General features: G+C 36.4%; 1 protein-coding gene across 1 annotated transcript; it reads left to right on the forward strand.

The window, feature by feature from the left end:
• Window positions 1–202: 202 nt before the first annotated feature.
• Window positions 203–22,082, forward strand: LOC145768852 (uncharacterized). Its single transcript, XM_082580460.1, has 10 exons — window positions 203–415; window positions 11,027–11,079; window positions 13,393–13,554; window positions 14,166–14,566; window positions 15,196–15,414; window positions 16,052–16,108; window positions 16,792–16,830; window positions 17,386–17,469; window positions 17,935–18,225; window positions 18,549–22,082. Exons 1-10 carry the CDS (start codon window positions 341–343, stop codon window positions 18,998–19,000), a joined length of 1,833 nt encoding a protein of 610 aa, XP_082436586.1. The 5' UTR covers window positions 203–340; the 3' UTR covers window positions 19,001–22,082.
• Window positions 22,083–24,200: the final 2,118 nt, after the last annotated feature.

Genomic DNA, 24,200 nt, shown 5'->3' on the forward strand with positions numbered 1-24,200 from the left:
GTTGGGTCCCCTTTATTGTATTCTCTCTGTTTAATGTATGTGCGGTCCGCATAACAACTATTGGTCGCCAAATAGAATCAGTAACTCAACCTGTGGTGGTTACATATAGTTTCTAGTCTAGTTTACAGGAATGATCAATTATATATGTGTACCGGTATATATAAAGTTTTTGTTGTTTCTAATTTATTTTCATCTGTATTTTCGTCAGATTTCAAATGTAACCATTTTATTGGTAATTTCTGGAATGTTGAGAAATCAAAATACGTAGTATGTGAATGGCCTATACATGGTTTTAGCATGAGACATACATAATTTGTATGTTGAAGAATATACAGCAAGGATGGATAAATTATCATCAAATTTCCTTCAAATTTTGGCTGTTTTCTTTTATATTAGCCATGGAAATGCCAACAAGGTATTGTATGATGCTTCTCATATATATATGATACATAAAAAAATGATACCAATATCAAAAAGGTAATATATATTATATAATACTATAATTTGATACGGTAATTGAATATTACGGTAATTATATAATTTGATATTGATTATTGGTATCATTTTTTTTTATTATATTTTAGATTGAAAGTAAAACACTATTTTCATACATTTAATTGTTGAAAAATGCATATTACTGGCAATTAGTGTTTTAACAATCTTGGGTTAGAAATGTTGGTTCAGGCTGTTTGTTGAAGTGTTTGTTGTGCAAGATAGTTTATTCAGTTGTTTTTTTGCTGTGCTTTACTTTGCTGTTGCTGTTTTGTTTATCATATGCTACCATAGATATGATAACATTTATTTGGGATTTGTACGGTACATTTTAAACCCCAAGTCGCAGCTTGAAGAGAATGCCATGTTTCAGATTGGGGATTGGGTTTGACACCTGTAAGATTATTTGTTTGTATTGTGCTGTTTGAATTATATATATATTGATTTTTTTATCAAATCTTAATGATAGATCATCTTTTAAGGGTATGATGAATCATTAGGCCTACTGGGGATGAGCGCCATAATGCACAGTCTACTTTTAGTGATTAAAATTTATGTTGTTTGTTGCGGTTCTTTTGTTTTTGTGGATTGATTTTTAAAACCGCAGAAAATTTGGCTCTGTTTACAGGCTGAAAAGGGATAAGTGCACCTTCATAGCAATCATAATCTGAATTTTTTTCCCTATTCATTCCTTGTAAAGATTGAGAAAACTGTGTCAGTGTTTTTGCAAAAAATATGAGTTTTTTTGCCAATCTACATTTTTTAATGTTAAAATAAAAATGTTATTTACAATATAAATGATCTTTTGTTTTAAGTGGTCAAATTAATTGTTTTAAGTAAAAGTTCGATGTGCATATTTCCAACTTGTAGGCTGAGTGGTGAGAACGTCTGCGTGACGTTCGGAAGGACACTGCTCCAGAGCATGCGGCTGTGTTTGGGCTACGACTGGAAGACTAGTATGTCCCTTCACTGCTTCCTTTTGTTTGTTATATTGCATCTGTGATTGCAGTGTATTGTATGTTAAGCAATGGATGCAAAATAAAACATGATTATTATTATGTTTTTCAAGTGAATAGTGCTGTTCTAAGTCAGTATTTAATTCTCAATTCTTTGATACTGGTTAGCCTATTGGGTTTATTGCCTTATGCTGGTGATTCAGCAACATATACATTATACAATAACAAAATAAAGTAGTGTTTGATTAACATATTCATTGTATCTTACATAAACAATTGATTTCTTTCTGGATACGTAAGTGAGAAATCTACATATTAAATCCAAGTTGATGTCATTGGTGAAACACAAACTTCACTTATCATTAAGTCTTTCTGAATTCTTTGAAGTTATAGTGAAGCTAGAAGCAAATGACCATTAATTGAGGAGGTGTAGTTAGAGGAAAGTTTAGAACCACTTGTTTAAAGATTTGGTGTAAATTTTTAACAATAAATACTTAATGTCTGAAAGACATTTTATGTAATTTGTGTTGTTGTCATAACTGAAGTGTACTGGTAATTTATTGGAGTTATTGGCCGTTGTGACTGCTAGGAAATCATATCACAACAACTTTATCTAATGTTTGGTTGTATTTGAACTTTTGAAATTTCCCAAAAAATTAAAAGATTGTCTGGGACTCTCATTTCCTAAATATGATATCATACATTAAGATACTAATTAATAGATATGGCTGATGTTATCTTTGGTTTGGTGTTTGTGTCACATAATAGATTTGCTACTTCAGCTTGCAGACGTTCAGCCTGCTTGTTTTAGTGTTTTGGGAAGTCTGTGCTGTTTTGATAAAATCGGGGTTTTTATTCATTTGATTGATAGTTTCAAAATGTACTTTTCTTATGTTACAGAAATAGTTACACTTGTTAGCCTAGTTTGTTTATGAAAGCACTAAATGTTATGAATTTTTATGGTTTGATAAAAATTTTGAGTTTAACCTATGGTATTTTTTTAAAACATCTCTTGATTTTTGTGTTGTTATGATAAAAGTAACAAAAAACGAAATTCTTGCATTTGAATTTTTATAAACTGTGATGAATGCCAAAACCTGATACAGAGCATCCATTATTGGTATTTAGTCGTATCCAGGCTTACGCCCAGTTGTTGAAGATTTTGATTAGGTGGACGAGAAGGCAAGGAAGCCAATCTTCGTATCCACCTTCAGACATGTCCTTTGAGTGTCCTGGCAAAGACACAGCCAAATGTTCTTTAGCGGTGTCGAACCGGCGACCTTTCGAACGCCAAGCCACGGTTCTCACAACTTGGCCATGCAGTCGATTTGTCATCCTTGGGTCTATCAGAGATAGGGATATGGTAGGGATAATTTTCATTTTATGTATATTGCCGAATGCCCATATGCGCCGACTTCCGGGGGGGCGGCACCCCCCGTAAACTCATGGTTGAGGGGCAACAAAAATGGCTATTTCAAGGTGTTTCAAAAATAAAATATTTCGCGATCAAGAGATTTAGATCATTTGAACGGACTTAAAGAATGCTGAAAGCGAAAATCAGCCTACGTTGCTCTTGCCCGCAAATCAGAAGCTGATTGCACGACTTTCTCTGGAACGTGAATTCTACTGAGATACTTCAAAGTCAAAATGCGTGGTAGCGAAAAAGCGAATGCGAGGTTGAATGTTTATTCTCATTTCACGATATATCTAAACGTCCCTTAGATTTTCTGCGACTTCAAACATGAAATCGATTTTAGCAAACTTTAGCGAGTTGAAACTACGACACAACGAACAATTACGTGAATACAGCTTAAAAGAAAAAATGCATTTTTCAAAACTGTCATTCGTGTTTTGTTTCAATAAGCACTGTATTGATGTATATTATGTGAAAATGTATACATCTCATACACTCATCAATATACACTCCTGCTGAGTCCTGCACTACCGCATATTGTCTAGGCTGCTCGAGTATAGGTCGATCGCGTGTATAAGTCGAACCCCTACTTTTGAGCTGAAAATCTGTGATATTTCCTTCTCCCATGTGTATATAAGTCGAATAGCTTATTCCCGGCACTACCATTCCATGATTCATCTACGTATTGGCATTGACATACAGTGAAGAAATTTCAAAGTAGAGCGTAGAGTAACTTACGCTGCTGGAATAGTCACGTTCATGGCAATATTATGGCAACTAGGCTATATTTATGGCTGATATAGTATAAGGTATAAGGGACGAATGCCGATTTGTAATTCCTGATGACGACACAAATAAGTGTCGAAAACGTTTGGGTTTATTTTGATCATGCTATATTTTCGTGTAATACACTATGTTAAACCTGTTAAATTTACTTTGATTTGTCTGTCCATTCTATCAATGCCTATTAAAACAATATTTCAAGGGTTTGTATCTATTTGAATAAAATCCCAGAGAAGCCTTGTTTGTGGTTGCGAAAGCTTTATCAACAAATTATACAAGTTTTGAACCTGGCTGATTTTATTTGTTTGTTTTGGATATAATCGGATTATTCCAAAACAAACTACAATCCATATAATCAGATGATTGTTTCTAACTTTGTGTATTAGCGGGTTGCTACTCACTGCGTCACTACATGTACTTGAGCTTTTCATCACAGCCAGTCACAGCAGAGTGGGGTTAATGTACCAATCACTTAATCATTTACATGTTGCTATATTTGTAGTTAATTTTATTTCTGTACTTAGATTTAGATATGTTGTCTTCAATTCTCAGTACGGTAGCCTAATTGGTGTGGTGCTTGCGTTATTAGACGTTCAAGTAACATAAAAATCTTGTTCAGGTCAAATAAGGCAGTATTACTAAGAAACCAGTCATACTTTTAATTTATGACTAGCAGCTTGGTTTACTTGATGTATTCCCAAATGCATAGCGGGGAATACGCATTTGACTCATCATGAATATGTTTTGATTAATTTTTAATATGGTACTCTTTCAACTTAACCACCCACTCATTTCCAAGTAAATGTCACTGCTTTTTTAATTGGAATTTGCCGAGTGGCATTAAGATTATGGATGTAAACTGGTTATAAAACTTGTCTCATGAACTGCTCAAAGGTTACATGGTTAAACATATTGTATGAATTTGCATTTCAGCTGGTTTACGTGTTTCTAGGAAACAGTCAAGCATACGGGCACTGTATTTTGTCAGGCTAAAGCAGGGATGTCCAACCTTTTATTATAGTGGGCCACATTGTCACTTGAAATAATTCAATGAGCCGCAGAACCTATTAAATTTCAAAAAAATAGATACACAAAATGCCATCTAACATTTAAAGTGTTAGATTTTTAAATGTTAGCATTTTTCGTTATTTAGCAATTTTACTAAAAAAATACTATTTGGAGTAAAAATGACTAGCGTGCCGCACAAAAATCTCAGGTGGGTCGTAGGTTGGTCATCCCTGGGCTAAACTGATTGCGACTTCTGTAATCTTGAATTTTTATCAGTAAATGTTTTTGTTTTGCATGTTCCAGAACATTTAGCTATGTTTGATACAATATCTCAACGCGTAAATTTATTGCAAAACTTGCTTTTATTGCATTGTTTCAACGTTTAGTGATGTTGAAGTGATGTATAAAACAACTTTTGTTGACTGAATACATCAGGCCTAGCCAACAAACCGGTCCCTTTGCTTGTAGCAACTACTAATTAGCCTTTTTGAGGCTGAGCTAAACCAGTTGCCCAATTTTGTTGTCATCAATATGTTAAAATTTCCAACCATGTTTCACTTTTTAAATAATTTATTATCGGACTCTATGACTCAATGGCTTGACTCAGACATATCGCCCATTAAGATTCTTACAGACCAATCTTTGAATATATATTATATTTATTAAGTCCATGAATTAAAGCTTCACGCCATATGCGTGAACAATTCATTGATTTTCATATCGGAGCTTTAAAACTTTGCCATTCAAAAATTAGTATTACTAATTTGTTTAATGTTCATAGGTCAGTTTGAGTTTTTGTTCTGAAGAGGTTTTTCTTGAAAGATAGTTTTATCTGCTTAATCGCATCAGGAGAAAGGGATGTGAGGCAATACGTATTCGCTAAAGTACCCTGTGTAAGTTTGGCATATTTAAAAAAAATCTTCCGTGCGTATTCATTTCAAGCCCAATTATGTGCCAGAGTTAACCAATCGCAATCGGTGTGTTGAGTAGCGAACAAAGTGACTGAAACCGTTTCGTTTGTTCACCCATGCATGCATGCTACCGAAGTAAAAGCGTTTTGCGTAACCTGACAGAAGATTTCGTTCTTTCAGGATCGCGGATTTAATTTCGGTTAGTTCGAAGTTTTATTTATCAACAAATGTACCGTTCCACAGTCTTCTTCTTCAATTGCCTTGCCTGAACCAGGCATCGACGGCCTCAGATGAATAATTAGACCAAATGTTGCTATTATATGTTGCATGGATGATTGTTTCTGTTTTGTCGTTAAATTGTTCCAGATGTGTTTGTCTTTGTCTGCCAGGTGCCCGCTTTCCAAAAATTTTACCAGTTAAAGAGAGATGCTCCAGTTTTTGTTTTCTTATTACATGGCCGAGAAATTTATATTGTCTGGTTTTCATACTTTTTTATCAGAGTTCTGATTTGGTTCACTTGGTGTAGAATTTCTTTATTTGTTTTCTTTGCCAGCCATGAAATGCGTTGCATTCTACGGAAGCACCACATTTCAAAAGCATTAATCTTTTCTGCCATTTTTGTTGAAATATTCCAGGTTTCAGAGTTGTAATGAAAAACAGGATAAATATAGCATTTTAAAACTCTAGATCTTGTTTTAAAAGAGATATTTTTATTGCAAAGAATTGGTTTCATTTGTTGGAAGCTTGCTTTTGCAATTTCTACAGTACAATTTTTTTTCGATTTGAAACTACCTAAAAGTCTAGGAAGAAAACAGGAAAAAAACATTTTTGGAAAAGCAAGAAACGTTTATGAAGTTGAAATATGCTCTTACACAATCTGCATTTACAATTTTTCAACGTAACATAACATTTTTTTAACGTTTGGTTGCCAAAAAGAACTTTTCCAACACTATTTACGTACGAACCAACTGTGTTTCTCCTTTAAATTGACCAGAACTTTGACATGGTTTCCTGCCCTTTGTGTAGACGCCAAGTGTTATTCTGGGCAAGTATCCGGCTTATTTAGATCGTTTTATTGTCTGTAAACGTTGCTACAACACAAAATGACTAAATGCGTCACAAAACATGTGAATAGTAAAAAATGTTGAAAAGTTGACACTACGCTTGTACGTTCAAATGATGACAACGTGGATTGTTTTATTATTTTTGTTACAATTTTATTGCAAATCCTGAAGGTGGACACGAAGATTGGCTTGCTTGCACTTAATTGTATCTTTCACCGCAGGATGTTAACCTGGATACCGCAAAACAAACAATGCAAATCAAAATTATCCATGGTGAACACACAAACGCGACAAAAAAAAATTGCACTGTGTTGAATTTTCTTTGAGGTTACCTCATGAGGACACAATGTTCATATTGATCCCTTCCCAATCGTTGCATTAATGTAAAGATGACGGATTTTGCTGTCTTCGTTCCTCGTGTTGATGGTTGAGGCAATGCGCTATTGTTCACGATCATGCGCTTTTCGTGCAGTGTTAACTGTGCCGGGAATTTCCGAGCAAACAATGTCGGTCTTTACTTCGAGTGCGTAGTTGCGCACTGCACACAACGTTTCATTTGTGAGCTAGGTATTGCAGAAACGTCACCTTCTCCACAACATTTGTGACGTTTCATTTGATTATCCGATTTGTTCAACCAATTCCACCGCCAAAAGTTTTCATTTTTTCAACGTCTCAAAAAGTTGAAACGATGTAAAAACTCACTTGTGGTTAAAATTTATTCCCTTGATAGGTTGTACGCTCCCTGTTAGCAGAAAGAAAGTAGGCTATATGATATAGCAGAAAGAAAGATACTCGATTAGCTCTCTTACTGCATTTTAAATTAATTGATTAGAGTGGGCGTAGAAAGCCACGTATACTATCGAGACTTTTCGATATTCACTGTCGAATGTGTCGATGCCTTATGCTGTGTTTTGTTAACTCCATGTATGATGACTATTTGTACTTTCAATCAAACTAGTGAACGATATTATTCGAACATTCGTGATTAATTATGATTTTACTGCTGTTATAACCAAAACAATCGTTCTCTCAACCCAAAATTTGTCCTTTTCACATTGAGACAACTCCTACAGACGTTAAATATATGTTGAAAAGACGAATCTTTGCTGATTGGGCGCTGGTTTAAAAGAGCTAGTGAAGCAGTTTGATTTATAATTCTCTATCCATATTTTGTACACTGTTTTAGAGTTGTTATCATCTTTGTAATTATGATTCCAGCAACAAAGGAAAAACATGAGAGTTTTGAGAAATCAAGTCTAGAGATTGTCGTGAAAGAAAAACATTAAAAGACCATTGATTTTTTTTGCCGAACGAAAAGCATTTTATCTACTTTTAGAACTGTTGCATCACTGTCAAAACTGTTTTGTCGTAATCATACAACTGGTTTGTCTGCTTTGTAAAAGGAAACACAAGTTCTTCACAAAAACAATAAAATAACAACGAAAACGAACCTTGCGATGCTAAATCGTCAGTAACACTTCGTGACAGCTTAGCCTGTTTCAAACCAGAAGAGTGTATCATGTTTTTGAAAAATGTATATATATATATAGGCTTAGTGGTTCCAAATTACCATCTCAGGTTATGCCTCATCTTGCTGCTTTCAAGCGACCTCAAGCTGCATGTATTCTACCATGCGCGCACTGACAATTGGTGAAAGGAAATGAAAAAGTACGCCTCAACTCAGTACCATTACAAATGTTTTTCACTTTTAAACACCTAGTTAGATTCAGCGGCTAAGGTATTCATTTTGTCTTGCAACTCAGGTGGAAACGGTCAAATTTCGTTCGACTTGTTTCCCAAGATACGGTAGTTGTTTTGCGTGGATTCAATATTTGGAAAGTAAATTATTTTGAGCCTAATTTTGCAGCTCGTTTGGTCGATTTGTTCGAGTTTACTCAAAAATTAAAAAGTAAACACGTTTTTTTTGGGTTTCTGTTGTTTTTGCAGCAGACTGTTTGTGCAAGACTCTGGCAAAGTGACGGTTCCAGTTGTTCTTTTCGCGTCGTTTCACCAGTGACAAATGTTAATAAAATATTAACAAAATTTTGTATTCTTCTCAAGAATATTCCAAGAAACCTTTCTGAAGTTCCGTATATATATATTGTATTGAATATATTTCTAGAATAGCAGCCCTAAAACGTCATCAGGTCCACCCTTCGCAGCAGCGATTTTTTTGCCTTGCATTTGTTGATAACAATTTACCTAAGCATAGTTTGGAGTGATTTTATTTTCAAGAAATTTTTTCTGGACATGCTCAGCTGAGTATGTGATAGTAAAATAGTAAATTGCTTGTAAAACGCTTTGTAAATTCGACATAATCAAATATCATCATCGGTTATCGCTGAATCGATAGTCAATAACTATCGTTTCAATGACTTCCGTAGGTCTGAGACATCAATGCGCTACAATGAAAAAGATTTGCGAAGACGGACGCTTATGGCGCCGAAGCCCGACAAATAAATCACACGTTGTTTTGTACATTCGCTTTAGAGCTGGAGACGTTGTATTCATGCAAACTTGTCTGCTGTGTTTGCTATATTATGTCCCAATCTCGAAATCGTTCTGTTGTTTTTGAAACTAACTATGACTCAAAAGTACTTGAAGCTTGCGAACTGTTTCTACCTTTTGTTGCTTTCCAAGTCATTTCTCTGTCAACAAACCAGTTTTTTTTACAACATTGATGTAACGTCTGCATACATCTAAAAAGGACTGATTTGCTGATTGGGAGAATTGTGATTTTTTTTTGTCTTGCACACTGTCCACTTTGTAAGCGCTGAGAACAACCATAGCTGCCATTGATAGTGGACTGGATACGCTACTACTGCATATGAAAACACATTATTTTATTAAAGTCATTCTTTGAAGTGCTCAAACTTTTTAATTTTCAAATATCTATTTTGTTCTCCGAAGATTCTAGCATGATCATCTTGTGGTTTGTGAAGGTGATGTTCATTTACACTCACAGTGTCGCAGTTTTCGTGAGGATCGAATTGTTTTCGTCCCTTTGTCATGGCTATTTTTCGTCCGAACCAATTATTCGTTGGTGCACAAAATCAATGGTAGTCAGGTAGTGCTGACGCCAGGAAGATCGCTCCTTTTCAACAGGGGGTTGTTTCTGTTGATTATTTTTTTACTGTGACGAACTGGTTTCTAACACTCCTGTAATCTGTATGGTTTAGTTTGTCGGCAAATGTATTTTTGGGTTGTAAAATTCGTTTGCAAAATTTCTGGATGACATAACGGGGGACGTTCTAAATGTTTGCAGAATTTTGTAACATTTTAGGCTCACTGATTTTTTATTGAAATGAATTTATTTTTCAACGTAGCCTCCGTAGAGGTTAATTCACTTCTCTCGGCCGTGTTTTCATCCATTTAGGCCATTTTGAAGAAATGTACAGAGGCATTTGTGAGCCACGTTTTTGCTACATGTTTTTTCTCAACTGTGCTATTAAAATGAATAATTTCCAACGGTTTTTGAATTTTTGGGAAAAATATCTGATGGGCCAAGGTCTGGGCTATGAAGTGGATGAGACAGCAGTTTCTATGGAAATTTTGTTAAAATTTTCACTGTAGCGCTTGCAGAATATTAGAGCATTGTCTTGGTGAGGGATGATTCCACGATGGAGCTTTCCGAACGCTTGTTAGCTTATCCTGCTTTCTATTTCTTTAAAACTTCGACTGTGACAGGTTAACTTCGACTGTGACAGGTTTTCGACTTTTTAAAAAGTCTACAAGCCCCACTACTTCGGACTCCCGGAAAACGGTTTCAAAAATTTGGTGTTGGCTCCATTATCTCAGAATCTTCCCTTTCCATGGTTTTAAAAACTGCCATTCTTTAACTAACTCCTGACTGTTTTGTTTTCAAGCAAAATGGTTGGTTGTAATCATAAAATAGCTGAAAGCGTGCCTTGTTTGGCTGACATGTTCCTGTTTGATCCTGTTTTCCCTCGGGTTATGAGAGCTTTTCGTAAATATTTTGAATGCCACCCATAAACGTTTAATTTCCGGTACTTAGCTGCTAGTTTATGTTTTTCGCGCACTTTTGAGATTTTGACATGATTCGATGATTTGACTTTTTACATGATTAAGGAATTTTTATCAACCAGACCATCTTTTCAAAGAACAATGATTTTGAACGACTGTGCCTGCATTGCTTTGAGCAACACAGCACTCATCAAATCGGGGCTAGCCTGGGAATTAGATTGAAACCGTGTTGGTTGTTGTTTTGCATAATGTGTTGATACGTAGCTGTGCGCTGTTGACACCCTACTCAAGGCACTTGATCAATGACGTAGTGCTCTTTAAAGTTGCTTTGTATTATAAATATATGGTAACTGTATGCTGTATGTAACTGTGCCTAAGGAGTTTTCGGAATAATCAATGCATGTTTTTTTTCAGACAATCGACACTAATAGAGTGAAACGCACATCCAGCCCTTGCCCAGCCAACGAGTAAGTTTTTTTATTGTGATTTATTGTTATTCTGTCCTTGTCCTTGTTAACATTATTTTACATTGACAACAAAATGGAGTTACCGGCGTTGTTGCGGTAATAATGTAGTCTAGTTTTGATGCAGTGTAGTGATGTGTAGTTTTTTGTTTTGCGTTGAGAATATTTGTTTTTGCGTTTGCGTACTCGTTCTGAGTACTCCAAATATGCGAGCTTTTTTACGACTTTTAAATACTATTAGCAATCATTTCATACATGTGTTGAAGCAACCATGATGTATAAAATCTGTTATAAAGAAATGCGAAAGTGAAAGCCACTCCTGTTGAGTGGTTTAGTATTAATTAGATTAGTTTGAACTTAGTATTAAAGCTCATACAATATTCTTCAAAGCTAATCAGTGAGTTTGCGACCGGGCATCCAATGCAGGATAACTTGAGTATTTTAAACTGCACAAACTACAAAACTCTGTTTTAATATTTGAACTTTTCACAAATTGTTTGTAAAAAACAATAGTTTCTCGATTTATTTTTATCATTAAATTTGTTTTTTAAAAAGTCAGTTTGTTATCAAAAAAGCTTTTGAATAAACAAAAAAGATCGCAAAAAACAATTTACATCCCGACCAAAACAATAGGTCTTAGTCAGGTGGTCAATATCAAGTGTACAGTATGTGCGTTTGAGGACGTCTTTAAGGAAAATAACAAAATGTGAGCAGTTGAAACCCCATTTTTGAACTTGCCCTTATTTAGTCGTCTTGTTCAAGTTGTGATTTGTTTGCAAAAACTATTATGCTGCAGCTTGTCAACATAACGTGAGTTCCAGAAACGTTCTAAAAATGTTATCAGCGCCGACTGAATGCCAGCGCCATGCCCTTTTGTCACGTGACGCAGCCAATGATGCATGTCAACCGTCATTCTTACATTGATTTTACCTCTGTTGACGTTGAATCATTGCACAACTTGCGAATTTCATTAGCTGGGATGTTTCACATAGGTCCTTTTCCGTGACCCAACTGTTCGAATACGATCTTTTGTCTACAGGATGAACCAACTGAACTGAACATAAACGCGTAAAAGGGGATAGTGCGCTTGCCAATTTCAAATCAAAGTTATTAGGTAGATTTTTTTGTGTAATCTGAAACCAACACAAAGAAACGTTAACTTTGACAGTAGTGTTTTGCAAATTTCATGCTGGGTGGATACATGTTTACGCTTGAGAACTTCGATGCCTCTCCCAGCCGACAACCCAATCATTAAAATTCGTCATTTTTATATGAATTCAACGTCTTCAGACGTTGAATCAATGTAAACACGACGGATTTTGCTGTTTGGTGAGCAACTCTTTGGTGTTGCAACGTGCCAAACCCTTCGTATAACAAATCATTTTTGTCTCCAGCACGCTCTAACGTTCGGATTTTGTCCCTTCTACCTTTGTCCAGACCCCTACTATGTAATGGCAATCAATATTTTTCTGTTTAATGGTCGAAAGTAAAACACGAAACCAAAACTCTTTGTGCATTTTTCAAACGTTTGACAGTTTGTCCACACACACAAAATGGCCTTTTGTGTTTGGTAAGCTACCAGTTTTTTATTGCTTGTCCTGAAGTGACAAAGAAACGACGCCTTATTGACGCCGCTTATTAATTCTTTAACTTTCACTCCAAATACTGATACTTTAGTATTGTGCTCTTCATGCTGATTGCTGCCATGTTGATTTTGAACCGATAAGCTAAAATATCTGTTTGCAATCGTGTATGTTTATTCTGGGATGTTACTTTTACCACCGTACATGGGCATGCTGTATTTAGCATGTTATATATGGTTGAGGCTTTCCTCGTAGAAAACACTTCTTAATATTTGGCAACAAAGCACAATCAATAAAGTGTAACTGTTTTTGTTGAATTGTGTGAGATAGACGACTTGGATTAGCAGAGCTTTGATAAAGAAACTGTGTCATTGACAGAATATGCCTGAAGGTGCACACTGCACACGAAGATTAACTTCCTTGCTTTCTCGTCTACTTCATTTCAATCTTCAACCACCGGGCAAAGCCTGGATACGACAAAAAAACTATGATTTGATCCTATTATGTGAACAACTAAACATCTGTTTCTCGGCAGTCGAGTGTAGCAAGAACTCAGCGATAGACACGTGTTTCGCCCATGAGGCTGGGCTCATCAGTACCGCACCACTAGTTCTTGCCACATAGTTCTCAACTTCTCAACCGCTGCTTTTCCAGTCAATTGAATTCTTACCATTAACAACTAAACATCAACAACAACACATAACAACAACAACTCAACATCATTGTTTTTCAGACCATGGTATTTCGAGGTTACCGTGGGAATTTGTTGCCCTTGCTCACCGTGTTCGTTCTATCCTGTGGATACAAACAAACACGTATTGGACGAATGCATGGAATATTACCAGCATGCTCCACATAGCCAAAATAATGAACCATTATGCCGTGTCACTAGCAGGTACGTTGTGGCCTACTTTGTTCAAACGCATCTAATTTAAATATTAAACATAGTAATGTCGACCCAGTGCTCTCTCAATGTGCATGACCGGTTGATCTTTCAAGTTATCACGTCACTGCCGAAAAATGGATTTCTGAATTGGGTGATGTCGAAAGACTCCATGAACCAAAATGTTTTTCCTGCACTTTGCATCGTTGAACGGTAAAAAACGATTAGTATCTACTGTACTGCATATTAAATTATAGTACTGTATCTATATTAAACAATAAATATGATCAACAAATACAACAATACAAAAAGTGCTCAATACCAAGCAAAAAACCCAAGAAGAGTGGATCATGTAATATCAAATAAAGCGATATCAAAGAAAGTTACTAGTCTAGTCACCTGAAAACCTTTACAGCCTGTTTCACCCTAATTGGGATAATTGATTAGAAATTTTTTATTCAAATAAAATAAAAAACATTTTATTTGCATAAGAACCTTCTGATGATACCCAAATAGGGTCAAACAGGCTGTAAAGGTTTTTAGATGACTAGACTAGTAACTTTATTTGATATAGTATCTCTATTAAATTGTGACATATTTACAATTAAATTTCTTACTTTTAGCTCAATGTGCTATTATCCCGAGGAATTATCACTCGCCACTACTACTATCGCTGAGTCACATTCAACCACGTTTGAACTTTCACCATCATCTGTGATGACCACCAGAGATATCGTTGCTTCTCCTAGCACTCCTCCGTTGATTCATCCACCAGTGATAAAAGACCCACCTCCTCCTATGCACACCAACGAGACTGTTGCTCTTCTACTTACAACTCCATTGTCTCATCTACCAGTGATAATAGATCTTCCTTCTCCTGTGAACACCAACAAGAGTGTTGCTGGTAAACCTCCATTGGTTCATCTACCAGTGATAAAAGATCTACCTCCTCCTGTGGACAATGACAAGACTGTTGTTCCTTTAGGCAAAACTCTATCGCCTTATCGACCTGTGATAAGTGAAGGTGAGGATGCACTGCCTTTTGATCAATTTGTGAAATGTGTAATGTGTTAGCAGACTAGCCATATTATTACTGGTGCTAGGCTGAAGCATGTGTGGAAATTGTAAGGGTCGCAGCTGTTTATCAGGGAAAATGTAGACATTTTATATCGGTAACCTTATTTTGTTCTTGTATGAGGTTGATGTTGTCAATTTCATGAATTGTGGTGGCAAGTGAAGTCAGAGAAACTTCATCCAGTACGGCTAGGTTATGTCTCCTATTTGTTGCCTGATGAAACGGTACCATATTAATGTTGCATTTGTGTCAGCCAATTATCGCTCGTGCGTTCAAATTCAGATAATGATTGACTTCACCATCTAGTCAAAAAAAAAATTTTTTTTTTACTTTGGTTCAACTAACGTTACATTGTGTAGAAGTGTCATGGGCGAGTTGTATTTTGGGAAGAAAGAAACGAAAGTCTTAAGTGATAAACTTAAATCGTGAAGACAAAGCAATTTCGCGTGAAGAACAATAAAAAGTGTAATTTGTTTTGGAACATATCAATATTAAACACGCGAACTATCCGCATTAATGCTGGCTTTGAAATAAACTTTATGCTGTTCGATGAACAAACCATAAATTTCAATTGACAGAGCCGAAGTCTTCGCTATCTGATGCCCATCTCACAATGGTTATCGTGATTGCCTGCTTGGTCCTTGTGATTATTGGGATGACAATTGTCTATTGCTGTTGTGGTCGAGGGTTGGATCGACTGAAGAACTTCTTGAAAGAATGCAAGAAAAAGAAAAGAAAATCCAAAAAAGAGCCGGTGGAAAGCGAAGAAAGCGAATCTTTTCGGATGTCATCAGAAAGTACGATGTTCATTAATGATCTATTTATTTCACATTGATGAAACATCTTCTGATAAAATAGTCTTTTTGAAGCGTTTTTATAGAAGAATAAACTTTCAACGTTTTTTTTCTTCAATTTTTAAGACTTTTTTTCAGTTGATGAAATTGACAATCTCCACGTGTTTTGTAGATTAGTAGTGATCGCAGTTTATTTCAATCGACAGAAGTTCAGGATAACAGCGAAGGAACGATTTTCACCCAGCTAGTAAAATACGTTCTTTTTGCCCTGATTCAAAATCTCCAACAGCTTAGTCTTTGGTGGTATTCCTCCGGGTTTCTGGATGTTGAATTCGACACCGTATCTGGTCATAAAAAGACCGATAAAAATGATATTGAATCTCCTTCCTTGTATTGAAAGAATGAATTTTTGGGTCATAATGAACTCAGAAACGTTTCTGATATTACTCAGCGTTTATAAAGCTATTATTATTTCTTGTTTAGCAGACAACACATTGCTGTAAAACATTTTTCGTTTATTTCTCGTTTTACATGAGTTGAAAATCCTTTTAAACGTGCCATAAAACACCTCATAGAATATCAGGGGTTTCAAAGCGACCTGTATCCTAAATCATAGCTCATGGTTCACCTCTCATTGCAGGTGACAGAGACATATTTCAGGGAGTGGTTGAGCAGAAGGAGAACTGTATTGATGAGGGTAAGTCACTATTCTCAAAGATCGGTCACTAGTTTTGATTCAGCTTTAAACAAGCAACAAAGCACTGTAATGTTTCCTATTAACTATGTTTAACGTTTTTTTGCATCCTTTCAACGTTTGCACGTATACGTAAATGATTTTCGATGACTTGTTCTGGATTGCTGCAAACCTATAAAACTTTTATTCCCTTACCGAGCAATAAGTGTGCAGAATTTCGAGGCAAAACGTCCAGACCAGCCATACTGCTGGTGCTAGGCTGAGGCATGCATGGAAATTGTAAGGGTCGGAGCTGTTTATCAGGGAAAATGTAAACATTTTATAACGGTAACCTTATTTTGTTCTTGTATGAGGTTGATGTTGTCAATTTCATGGGGTTGTGGTAGCAAGTGAAGTCAAAGAAGCTTCATCCAGGACGACTAGGTTATGTCTCCTATTTGTTGCTTGGTGAAACGGTACCATATTAATGTTGCATTTGCGTCAGCCGATTATCGTTCGTGCGTTCAAATTCAGGCAATGATTGAGTCCACCACCTAATCAAAAAAAAAAGTTTGCCTGAATCTTACCGAAAATTAATTCTTTCAGTACTTTAAACTTTACTTGAACATCATTTGACATCGTACTCATTTAACTCAATTCGTTCCATTGTTACCTATGAGTTGTCAACCATGCATGTCTGTTTGCAGATTCATTGGTGCGGAGCGCTTGTCTTTCGCCCAAGGAAGGTACCGTAAGAATGTTATTTTTTTCAAATAAAACTTTGTTTTTCGATGTTAATTTGACCTTTTTCCTTTTGGTGGCCTCTAAACGAGGTCAGTTCTGCTGTGTAGCGCAATTGCAAAGCCGCAGAGCTATGCAGCCTCACACCACCTTGAAAAACTTATGTACTGCTTTCCATATTATGGTGAAGGCCAAGCCTAAACAAAATTAAATTTCATAAAGAAGGTAACATATTAATCAATCACATTCACATCCCATTGAGTTAACGCTGACTCTGGTAATTTTATGGATTTGATAACTTTATGGATACGGTTCTTCACACGCCTCTGTCAGTAATACTTGGTAGTTCGTACGTTTTTGAGCGTTCATAAATCAACAGCAATCTTGGTATCAAATGTAAATTCTGAGGGTCATAGGCTCTGTTCCTTAACTGTAAACGTGAGTTTGATACCTGCCCAAAGCAGTTTTTTATTGACGTCTTTGAAGATCAATTTTATGACTACACATATTCAAAATTTTATTTAAATCCATTTTAGGTAACAAAAACGTATATTTTGCAGAAGAAATTGTACCACATGTTAAGGAACCATCTTTTTCGAAAACCACTTCTTCACCGAGACAACAAACCGAAATTTCATTTGAAAGTAAGTCTGTATGCCCAGTTAAAAACAAATCAACTTCTTTGAGAATTTGTTTAAAGAGAACCAAAGTAATTGAGCATTTTTTGAAAGTTGGCCGTTTCATTACAATCCACACCAGTAAATAAAGCTAAATTATGCATTAATTGCTTATTTCATCAATTGTTATAATTTCTAAGTATAGTTTTAAACATAAAATGTCGGCCTCGTTGCAAAAACGTTAGCGATTTATCAATTGAAGTAGGTATCTAATGAAAGTAGGTACAGTATGTACTTGAATTGCCTTGAAAGAAGTCACGCAGAAAGAACTCCTCCAAGAAATGTTGAAACTGTTCTCTCATGCTTGCGTAGTTGTCATGTCAAAATACTTCCAAGTACGTCCACAAGCAATTTTATAAATGTTTAAAATTGATTAGACTGTGTCTTTTTCTAATTGACCTCCAGAGATCACTAATGGCTTTTCATTCACAGATTCATCCGCTGACCAGTCTGGTCCTCCGAGCTATGAGCCAGAAAAAAGTTTTCCTCCAGCTCCACCTGCTGCTGGAGATTCACTCCTGAAAAACCGTCTAAACGATGCTTCTTTTTGCCTGTATCAATCGACCATTAGAGGATCCTTACACATCAACATCCATCCTCCTCCCGCTCCTCCTCCTTCTGACGTTGCTCCAGTTCCTGCACCATCCAGTAAACCGGTAGTTCATCAACCTCTTCTTCAAAGTGGATCTCCTTCGAAACAAGTTTCAATTCCCGTAGAAGAAAGTACGTGTCTGATTTCGTTTGAGTTTTTTCAGATAATAAACTTATAATTTTCTACTAATTATTATATTACTATACTATTATTATTATTAATTATATGTTTTAATTCAATATTTAACTTCTTTAGGCAAATAATGTAGAGCTTAACTATTGATTTAAACTTCAGAATAATTTATGTGGGGCACGAGGATGTTGCACTATAATACGTAATACATTGATTAGGATATAAAATCTTATTCAAATTCTCATCGTCTGTAACATCTTTATGTCATTGCTGCAACAAATATACTACGAAACAGTACTGAAAATTAGTAACTTTTTTTCAGCTGTGCCTGTCCGAGGAACGTATTTGATGAGAAATGATGTTCCCGAGTCCCTTCGTCGGCAAGGCGGCACTGCTTGCACATCGACTCCAAGTTCTACCCTTCCGCCGGAAACCGATGCGTCATATTCCCGCCAAAGGATTAATTGCAGTCCGTTCTCTCTCCCGCGCAGTCCGCAAGAGCATGAAAGCATCTGTTACGATCAGACTAAGAACTTGAAATTATCCGACTCGGAATCACACGTTGGATCGCCTCATTATGACGATATAAAGCTTCCACGTGACACTGCCACAAACAATAGAATTTCCGAGATAATGTCACAAATTAGGACTCGAAATTATTTGGAGTCACAAACCCCGACTCCAATGACCCCTTTAGTTGTAGATAACTTGGACAGCACAGGCATCACCAGATATCCTCTCTCTGCTTGCTACCTACCCAGCGAAAATTCATAAGGTTTTGTTTGCTCAAGCGTTTATTGCTAAGGGTTGCCCACGGTCTACTAGAAGGTCATGGGTTGCCAAGATGTATGGGGCTTATTACTGGTGATAACCTTTAAAAAAAACACATATTCTCCAAGAAGGTACATCAGAAGCCATTCCTCAGCAACAAATTAGTTATTGTTACATTGATTCAACGTCTACCTTCATTAGATGGAGCTCACTTATCTGCAAACGTTGAGTCAATGCAACACAACTGAATTGCTGCCTGGATTTTTCTTGCTATCACACTTGCGTGCAACGTCGAAAAAGGTAGTCCTTCAATAACTGGAAGCAGTTATTGTAATCGAAGCATTTGGTCTCATTCTGCCAACCGCCGTTTTCTTTTTAAAAATTGGCCAACTTAGATATAGCCTACAATCGTTTTTTAAAGGCATAACATTTTAAAGAAATTCACGGTTATTTTTGTGAATTAAAAATTTGCGTACAACGTTGTTGACAAAAGCTTGAAATGCGTCAGTCCCATTTTATAACAATGTCTCCTTAAGTATCAAAACTCTAGAAGTAACAATCAAATTGCCTTTTCTCATTGATTCACAAAAGCTTGTTTTGTGTTGGGTTGCGTCAACAAACTGCAACCGGCCCAATTATACATTTTTCACGTTTATAAAACATCAAAAACTGTTTGTGAACGCAACACTATGACCGGATTTGAGAGATCCCCTTCTTTCTTGTTTCAAGAGCAGTGTTTGGTTTCCCAGTTTGCGCCTGTGAAAGCAATGCTGCTATTTTCACCGGGGCCAGTTTTGAACAACTAGAATTTGATATTTTTTTCCAAATTCAATTCAATTGCAGCCACCTTGGTTAACAGCGCTACACCAAGTTTCACTCAAATTCGTCGATTTACACAAGGAAAAGCTCGTTTTGCTTATGAAACCTTGTTTGGTGAAGCAAATTCTACTTTTTGCCAAGAAGTTTCAAGCAGAAATGTTTAAATAGAGAAAAAATTATTATAGTTTCTTTGTTTTGCCATAAGGTGGGTACAATAGTTGTTCATCCTTTGATAATTAAATTAGAAACTAAGAGTATTAAACTAAATTAAAGGGACAAAATATTTTTAAAACATTTGCTGACTTGTGAAGGGTTGCCTGCTGTCTGTTAATGCTATGTCTGTTTAATTTCATGTGACATTTAAAGGCGTTCAAAGAGTATGTCACCAGTTTTTATTTTACATGATTCAAGTTAAGTTTTATTAGTCTCTTTACCCGAAACCAAAATCTTTATTTTAATTCGGAGCATTCGAAACAAACTTCATTTGTTTAAAAACAAAATGAGTGCATTCTACGTTGAATCGAAACAGTTTTGTTTTCAACACCTTTAATTTTAACTGTGACGCAAAACTGTCAAACACCTGAAAGGAAAGACGTAATAAACGCTGATTGTGTCTGACCGTATTTGCATTAATTCTTGTTCTTTATAATGGCTTAAAAATTGTGATTTTCAACACATAGTTCTTACTTGTTAGTCGCAATACTATCACCGTAACTAGGCCAGGTGCACTTATGTGCAGATTGGATGAACGCTTATGACAATAGTTACCAATTACACATTTTTGTAACGTCACCGAACGTTGAAACCGCAGCTTTTGTAGCCGGGAAGATTTACAGATGGCAACACACAAAGCCAAGGTTGGAATTGCATTCAAGCGTGTCGCCATATTTTTATTGTGACATCACAGTCACGTTACGTAATCTCATAGGCATGCAATGTTTGCCAAAGTCAATGAGGTAAGGTTCTTTGCTGATGGCAGACCGTTTGAAGTCTTCCAATTTTTGGTTTAACGAACATCGGCTGATGTCAAATTTTTATCTCTTTCTGTTGCTGTGACCACTGAGCTTGAGAAACTGTAAAAAAACATGACTTATGGCTTCAACTATGCATGACTGAGTATGCGAGTAAGGCATGCTGAAGTGCTTGTTAAGATGCGATATGACTCGCACAGATTTAGCAGCCCACAAAAATGCATAGCTGTTTTTAAACGTGATTGTGCACTGTAGTGTGCTTTTGTATTTTCATATCAGAACCCAGTCAGCAAAACCCGTCATTTTTACATTGATTCAGCCGTTGAAGCAATGTAAAAATGACGGATTTTGCTATCTGGAAAGCTAAAAAGTCTTCCATTGCCATCTCAGCTTGTTCTTAACTTTCCTTCAAAATTTGTTCTTCAATCCTTATTAACGTGTTTCATATGAAAGAATTAAGTTCACTTTGTTGGCATATCCTCTTCAGTCGCTTACTGTCAGCTTTGTTGTCCAATGAATGTCGGCACTTTTGTAAAATATGACGCAATTGTGGTGCATCTTGTTATTTTTGTATGACTTCGAACACGCCATATCAGAAATTAATCTTGATTCAATTACTGGAAAAGTTGTTCGAAATAATTTTTTACAAAGAATTTAAATTCGAAACATAATAGTTTCTTGTAAACCCCAAGTCACAAACATTTGGCTTCTCGTTTCGTTTTGAATTAACGAAGTTGTTTTACTTTTGTAAAAAAATACTGCAATATGTCGTGTTGTTTACCCACAGATATATCTGGCGGAGAGCCTATGTTGCTCTTTGACAAAGCTATATGTAACTTGGCTCTGTTGTATTTTGCGTGCATGCAAATTCTGTATTTTTATCAAGACATTCAAAATTGTAGCCAGTTAATCACCTTAGCCAAAGCCAAAAGAAGAAAAAGGGCAAAATATTTAATATGATTTACGAGGATTGTATTACGAGGATTGTATTGTTGCTCGAAGAAGTTGCTGCCAGATCTTGTTGATTTTTCTGCATAAATTTTCTTCCGATTAGTGTTCTGAAAGCTTTGTGGCCGTAGTTGCGTTTTTTCTACATTCAGCCTGGGATCATTCAGTGGTGGAAGATCTTGTTAGATTGAACGTGCATTTGGTATTAATTTTGTTGCATTATATCACAGATTTTAATCTGAAGCGATAGTAGTTAGTTCATCAAACAGATTTCAAAAGATGTGACAAACCATAAATTATGTTTCTGGTTGTTTTGTACAGCATGTTGATAAAGTACTTGCACTACTCTTTTTACCGTGGTTCTTGCGAAACCAGTTCTTAGGAAAAAATGAAGTCTCGCTAGGTATCAAAGTATTACATACATTAAGCGGTGGCAGATCCATAGGGGGAGGGGGCGATTGGAGTGGTCCCCCCTCTAAAACGCAGAAAGGTGATAGTGTGCGGTGGCGGATCCAGGGGGGCGATCCCCCCTGGATGAAATTCAGATTAATACATCCTACGCATCATTATATTTGGTTGAAATCCCCGAAAGACTATTTGCTGATTCCGCCTCTGGCATTGTGAACCCGAATCATAAAGTTCCCTATTTTCCATTCCGTCATCTATAGATTTTTGTACAAAAAGAATCAAAAGGAATTTAATTCAACGAAAAATAGAACATTTTCGACCCACGCCTTCCTAGGCTTCCTTTGTAAATGTACTTAGCCACATAGCATACATACACTTTCAAGCCATAAGGGCATTTGTACTGTGTGTTTAGGAAAATTATCAATCGTTAAATGTTCAGTTATCCAGAAGTTATAGCCAACGTCGAGAAACGACAGCAAAGCGCCACAGCCTACCGAAACCCATAAATACTTTTTGGCGTAGCTCCTTGTCCTTGATGCTGTATTGCTGTTCTGATAAAAATTGTCCCATACCGCCCCAAAAAGACCTTTTGATTTTCTCTGGCATTTTATACTTCCTATATCATATAATTAAGCTTCTTTATTTTTAGCGTCCGCCCCGGTAGTTCGGTTGGTAAGCGCGTGAACAACGAAGCTTCAAGATCAAACGGCGCTGGTTCAACTCTTGGGGTTTGCGCTTGAACAACGCATTCCAAGGACTGCTCTTCAGCGACATCTAACGGATGGAATAATTCCCCGGCAACAACCACTTCCACAATCGGAAAACTTCACTCATCTGTCAATCTCAGCAATCGACCCTGCGTCAAAAGCCTCTACAAGTATGCGAAACTACCAGCAACAGACTAACCTATCAAGGTTTTGTCATTCCGAAGATAAAGATTCAAACCAAACCAGACTTACCGCAGTTGATGTCAAGTTTAGTTTGGTTTTGAATCTTTATCCTCGGACTGACAAAGCGTTGATGGGTTATTTCTGGTAGTTCCGCATACTTGTAGAGGGTTTGGCAAAGGGTCGTTTGCCGAGATTGACAGAGTGAAATTTTCCGATTGTTGAAATGTTGCCACGGAGTTTATTCCGTTCATTAAGTGCAGCTGAACGAACAGCAATCCTTAAAATGTGTTGCTTAAGCGCACACCCCGAGAGTTGAATCAGCGCCACTTTATCTTGAAGGTCCTTCGTTCACGAAGTCACTCGCTTATCGGGGCGGTTTTCAAGCTCAATGAACCAGCAAGTTAGCAATTTGAAAAGTAAGAAGAGATCACTGAATGCATGAGCGGTCTGAAGAATGTTAATGAAATATCGATTTTCAGCGAAAAGAACGCTGATCCAATCATTTGTTGGAAAGACAGTTGCAGTTGCCAATTTCACGCTACTACTGATTCTGCTAGGTCACAGTTTAATCGCAAACGTTATAGTCTAGTATTAAAAACATACTTTTGCGGAGGCAAGGTAAAATTTGGGAGAGGCGATTGCCTGGCCGCGTCTTCGCCTTCGGCGAATAAAACGGCCGGGGGCTTCCCCCAGAAAAATGACCCTTAATTTGGTGCATTCTGTGCGCATCTTCAGCTCTAAATGGTAATGAAAAGTTAAGATAAAACTTTCGCGGTTTGAACTTTATCAAGCAGATGCAAATATAAAAAATTAAATTTTTGCACTTTGCATATCTATAATTGGCTAAATCGCCGCTAGGTTGTTAAAAACTACATACATAGGCTACAGCTCTGAAAAAGTTAATGACAGATATTTATTAACATATTTCCTGGCTAACTTCCTTTTCTCTTCTATTTAACCTTGTGGTATGTGCGTATATACTGTAGCACTGTATCAAACAGAACGCTAAAAAAGAAAAGCAGAACAAATGAAAAAAAAATAGAAAATTATGGTTGCAGATGTTTTAATTGTGACAGCACTCATTTTCACAGTGAAATACAGTGTTGTTTATGTCTTGAAAACGTCTTGTAATTAACTCCGGAGACTTAATGAATAGAACGTAGCGAC

This window comes from Aplidium turbinatum, chromosome 1, assembly GCF_918807975.1.
Source record: "Aplidium turbinatum chromosome 1, kaAplTurb1.1, whole genome shotgun sequence".
NCBI classification, from domain to species: Eukaryota; Metazoa; Chordata; class Ascidiacea; order Aplousobranchia; family Polyclinidae; genus Aplidium; species Aplidium turbinatum.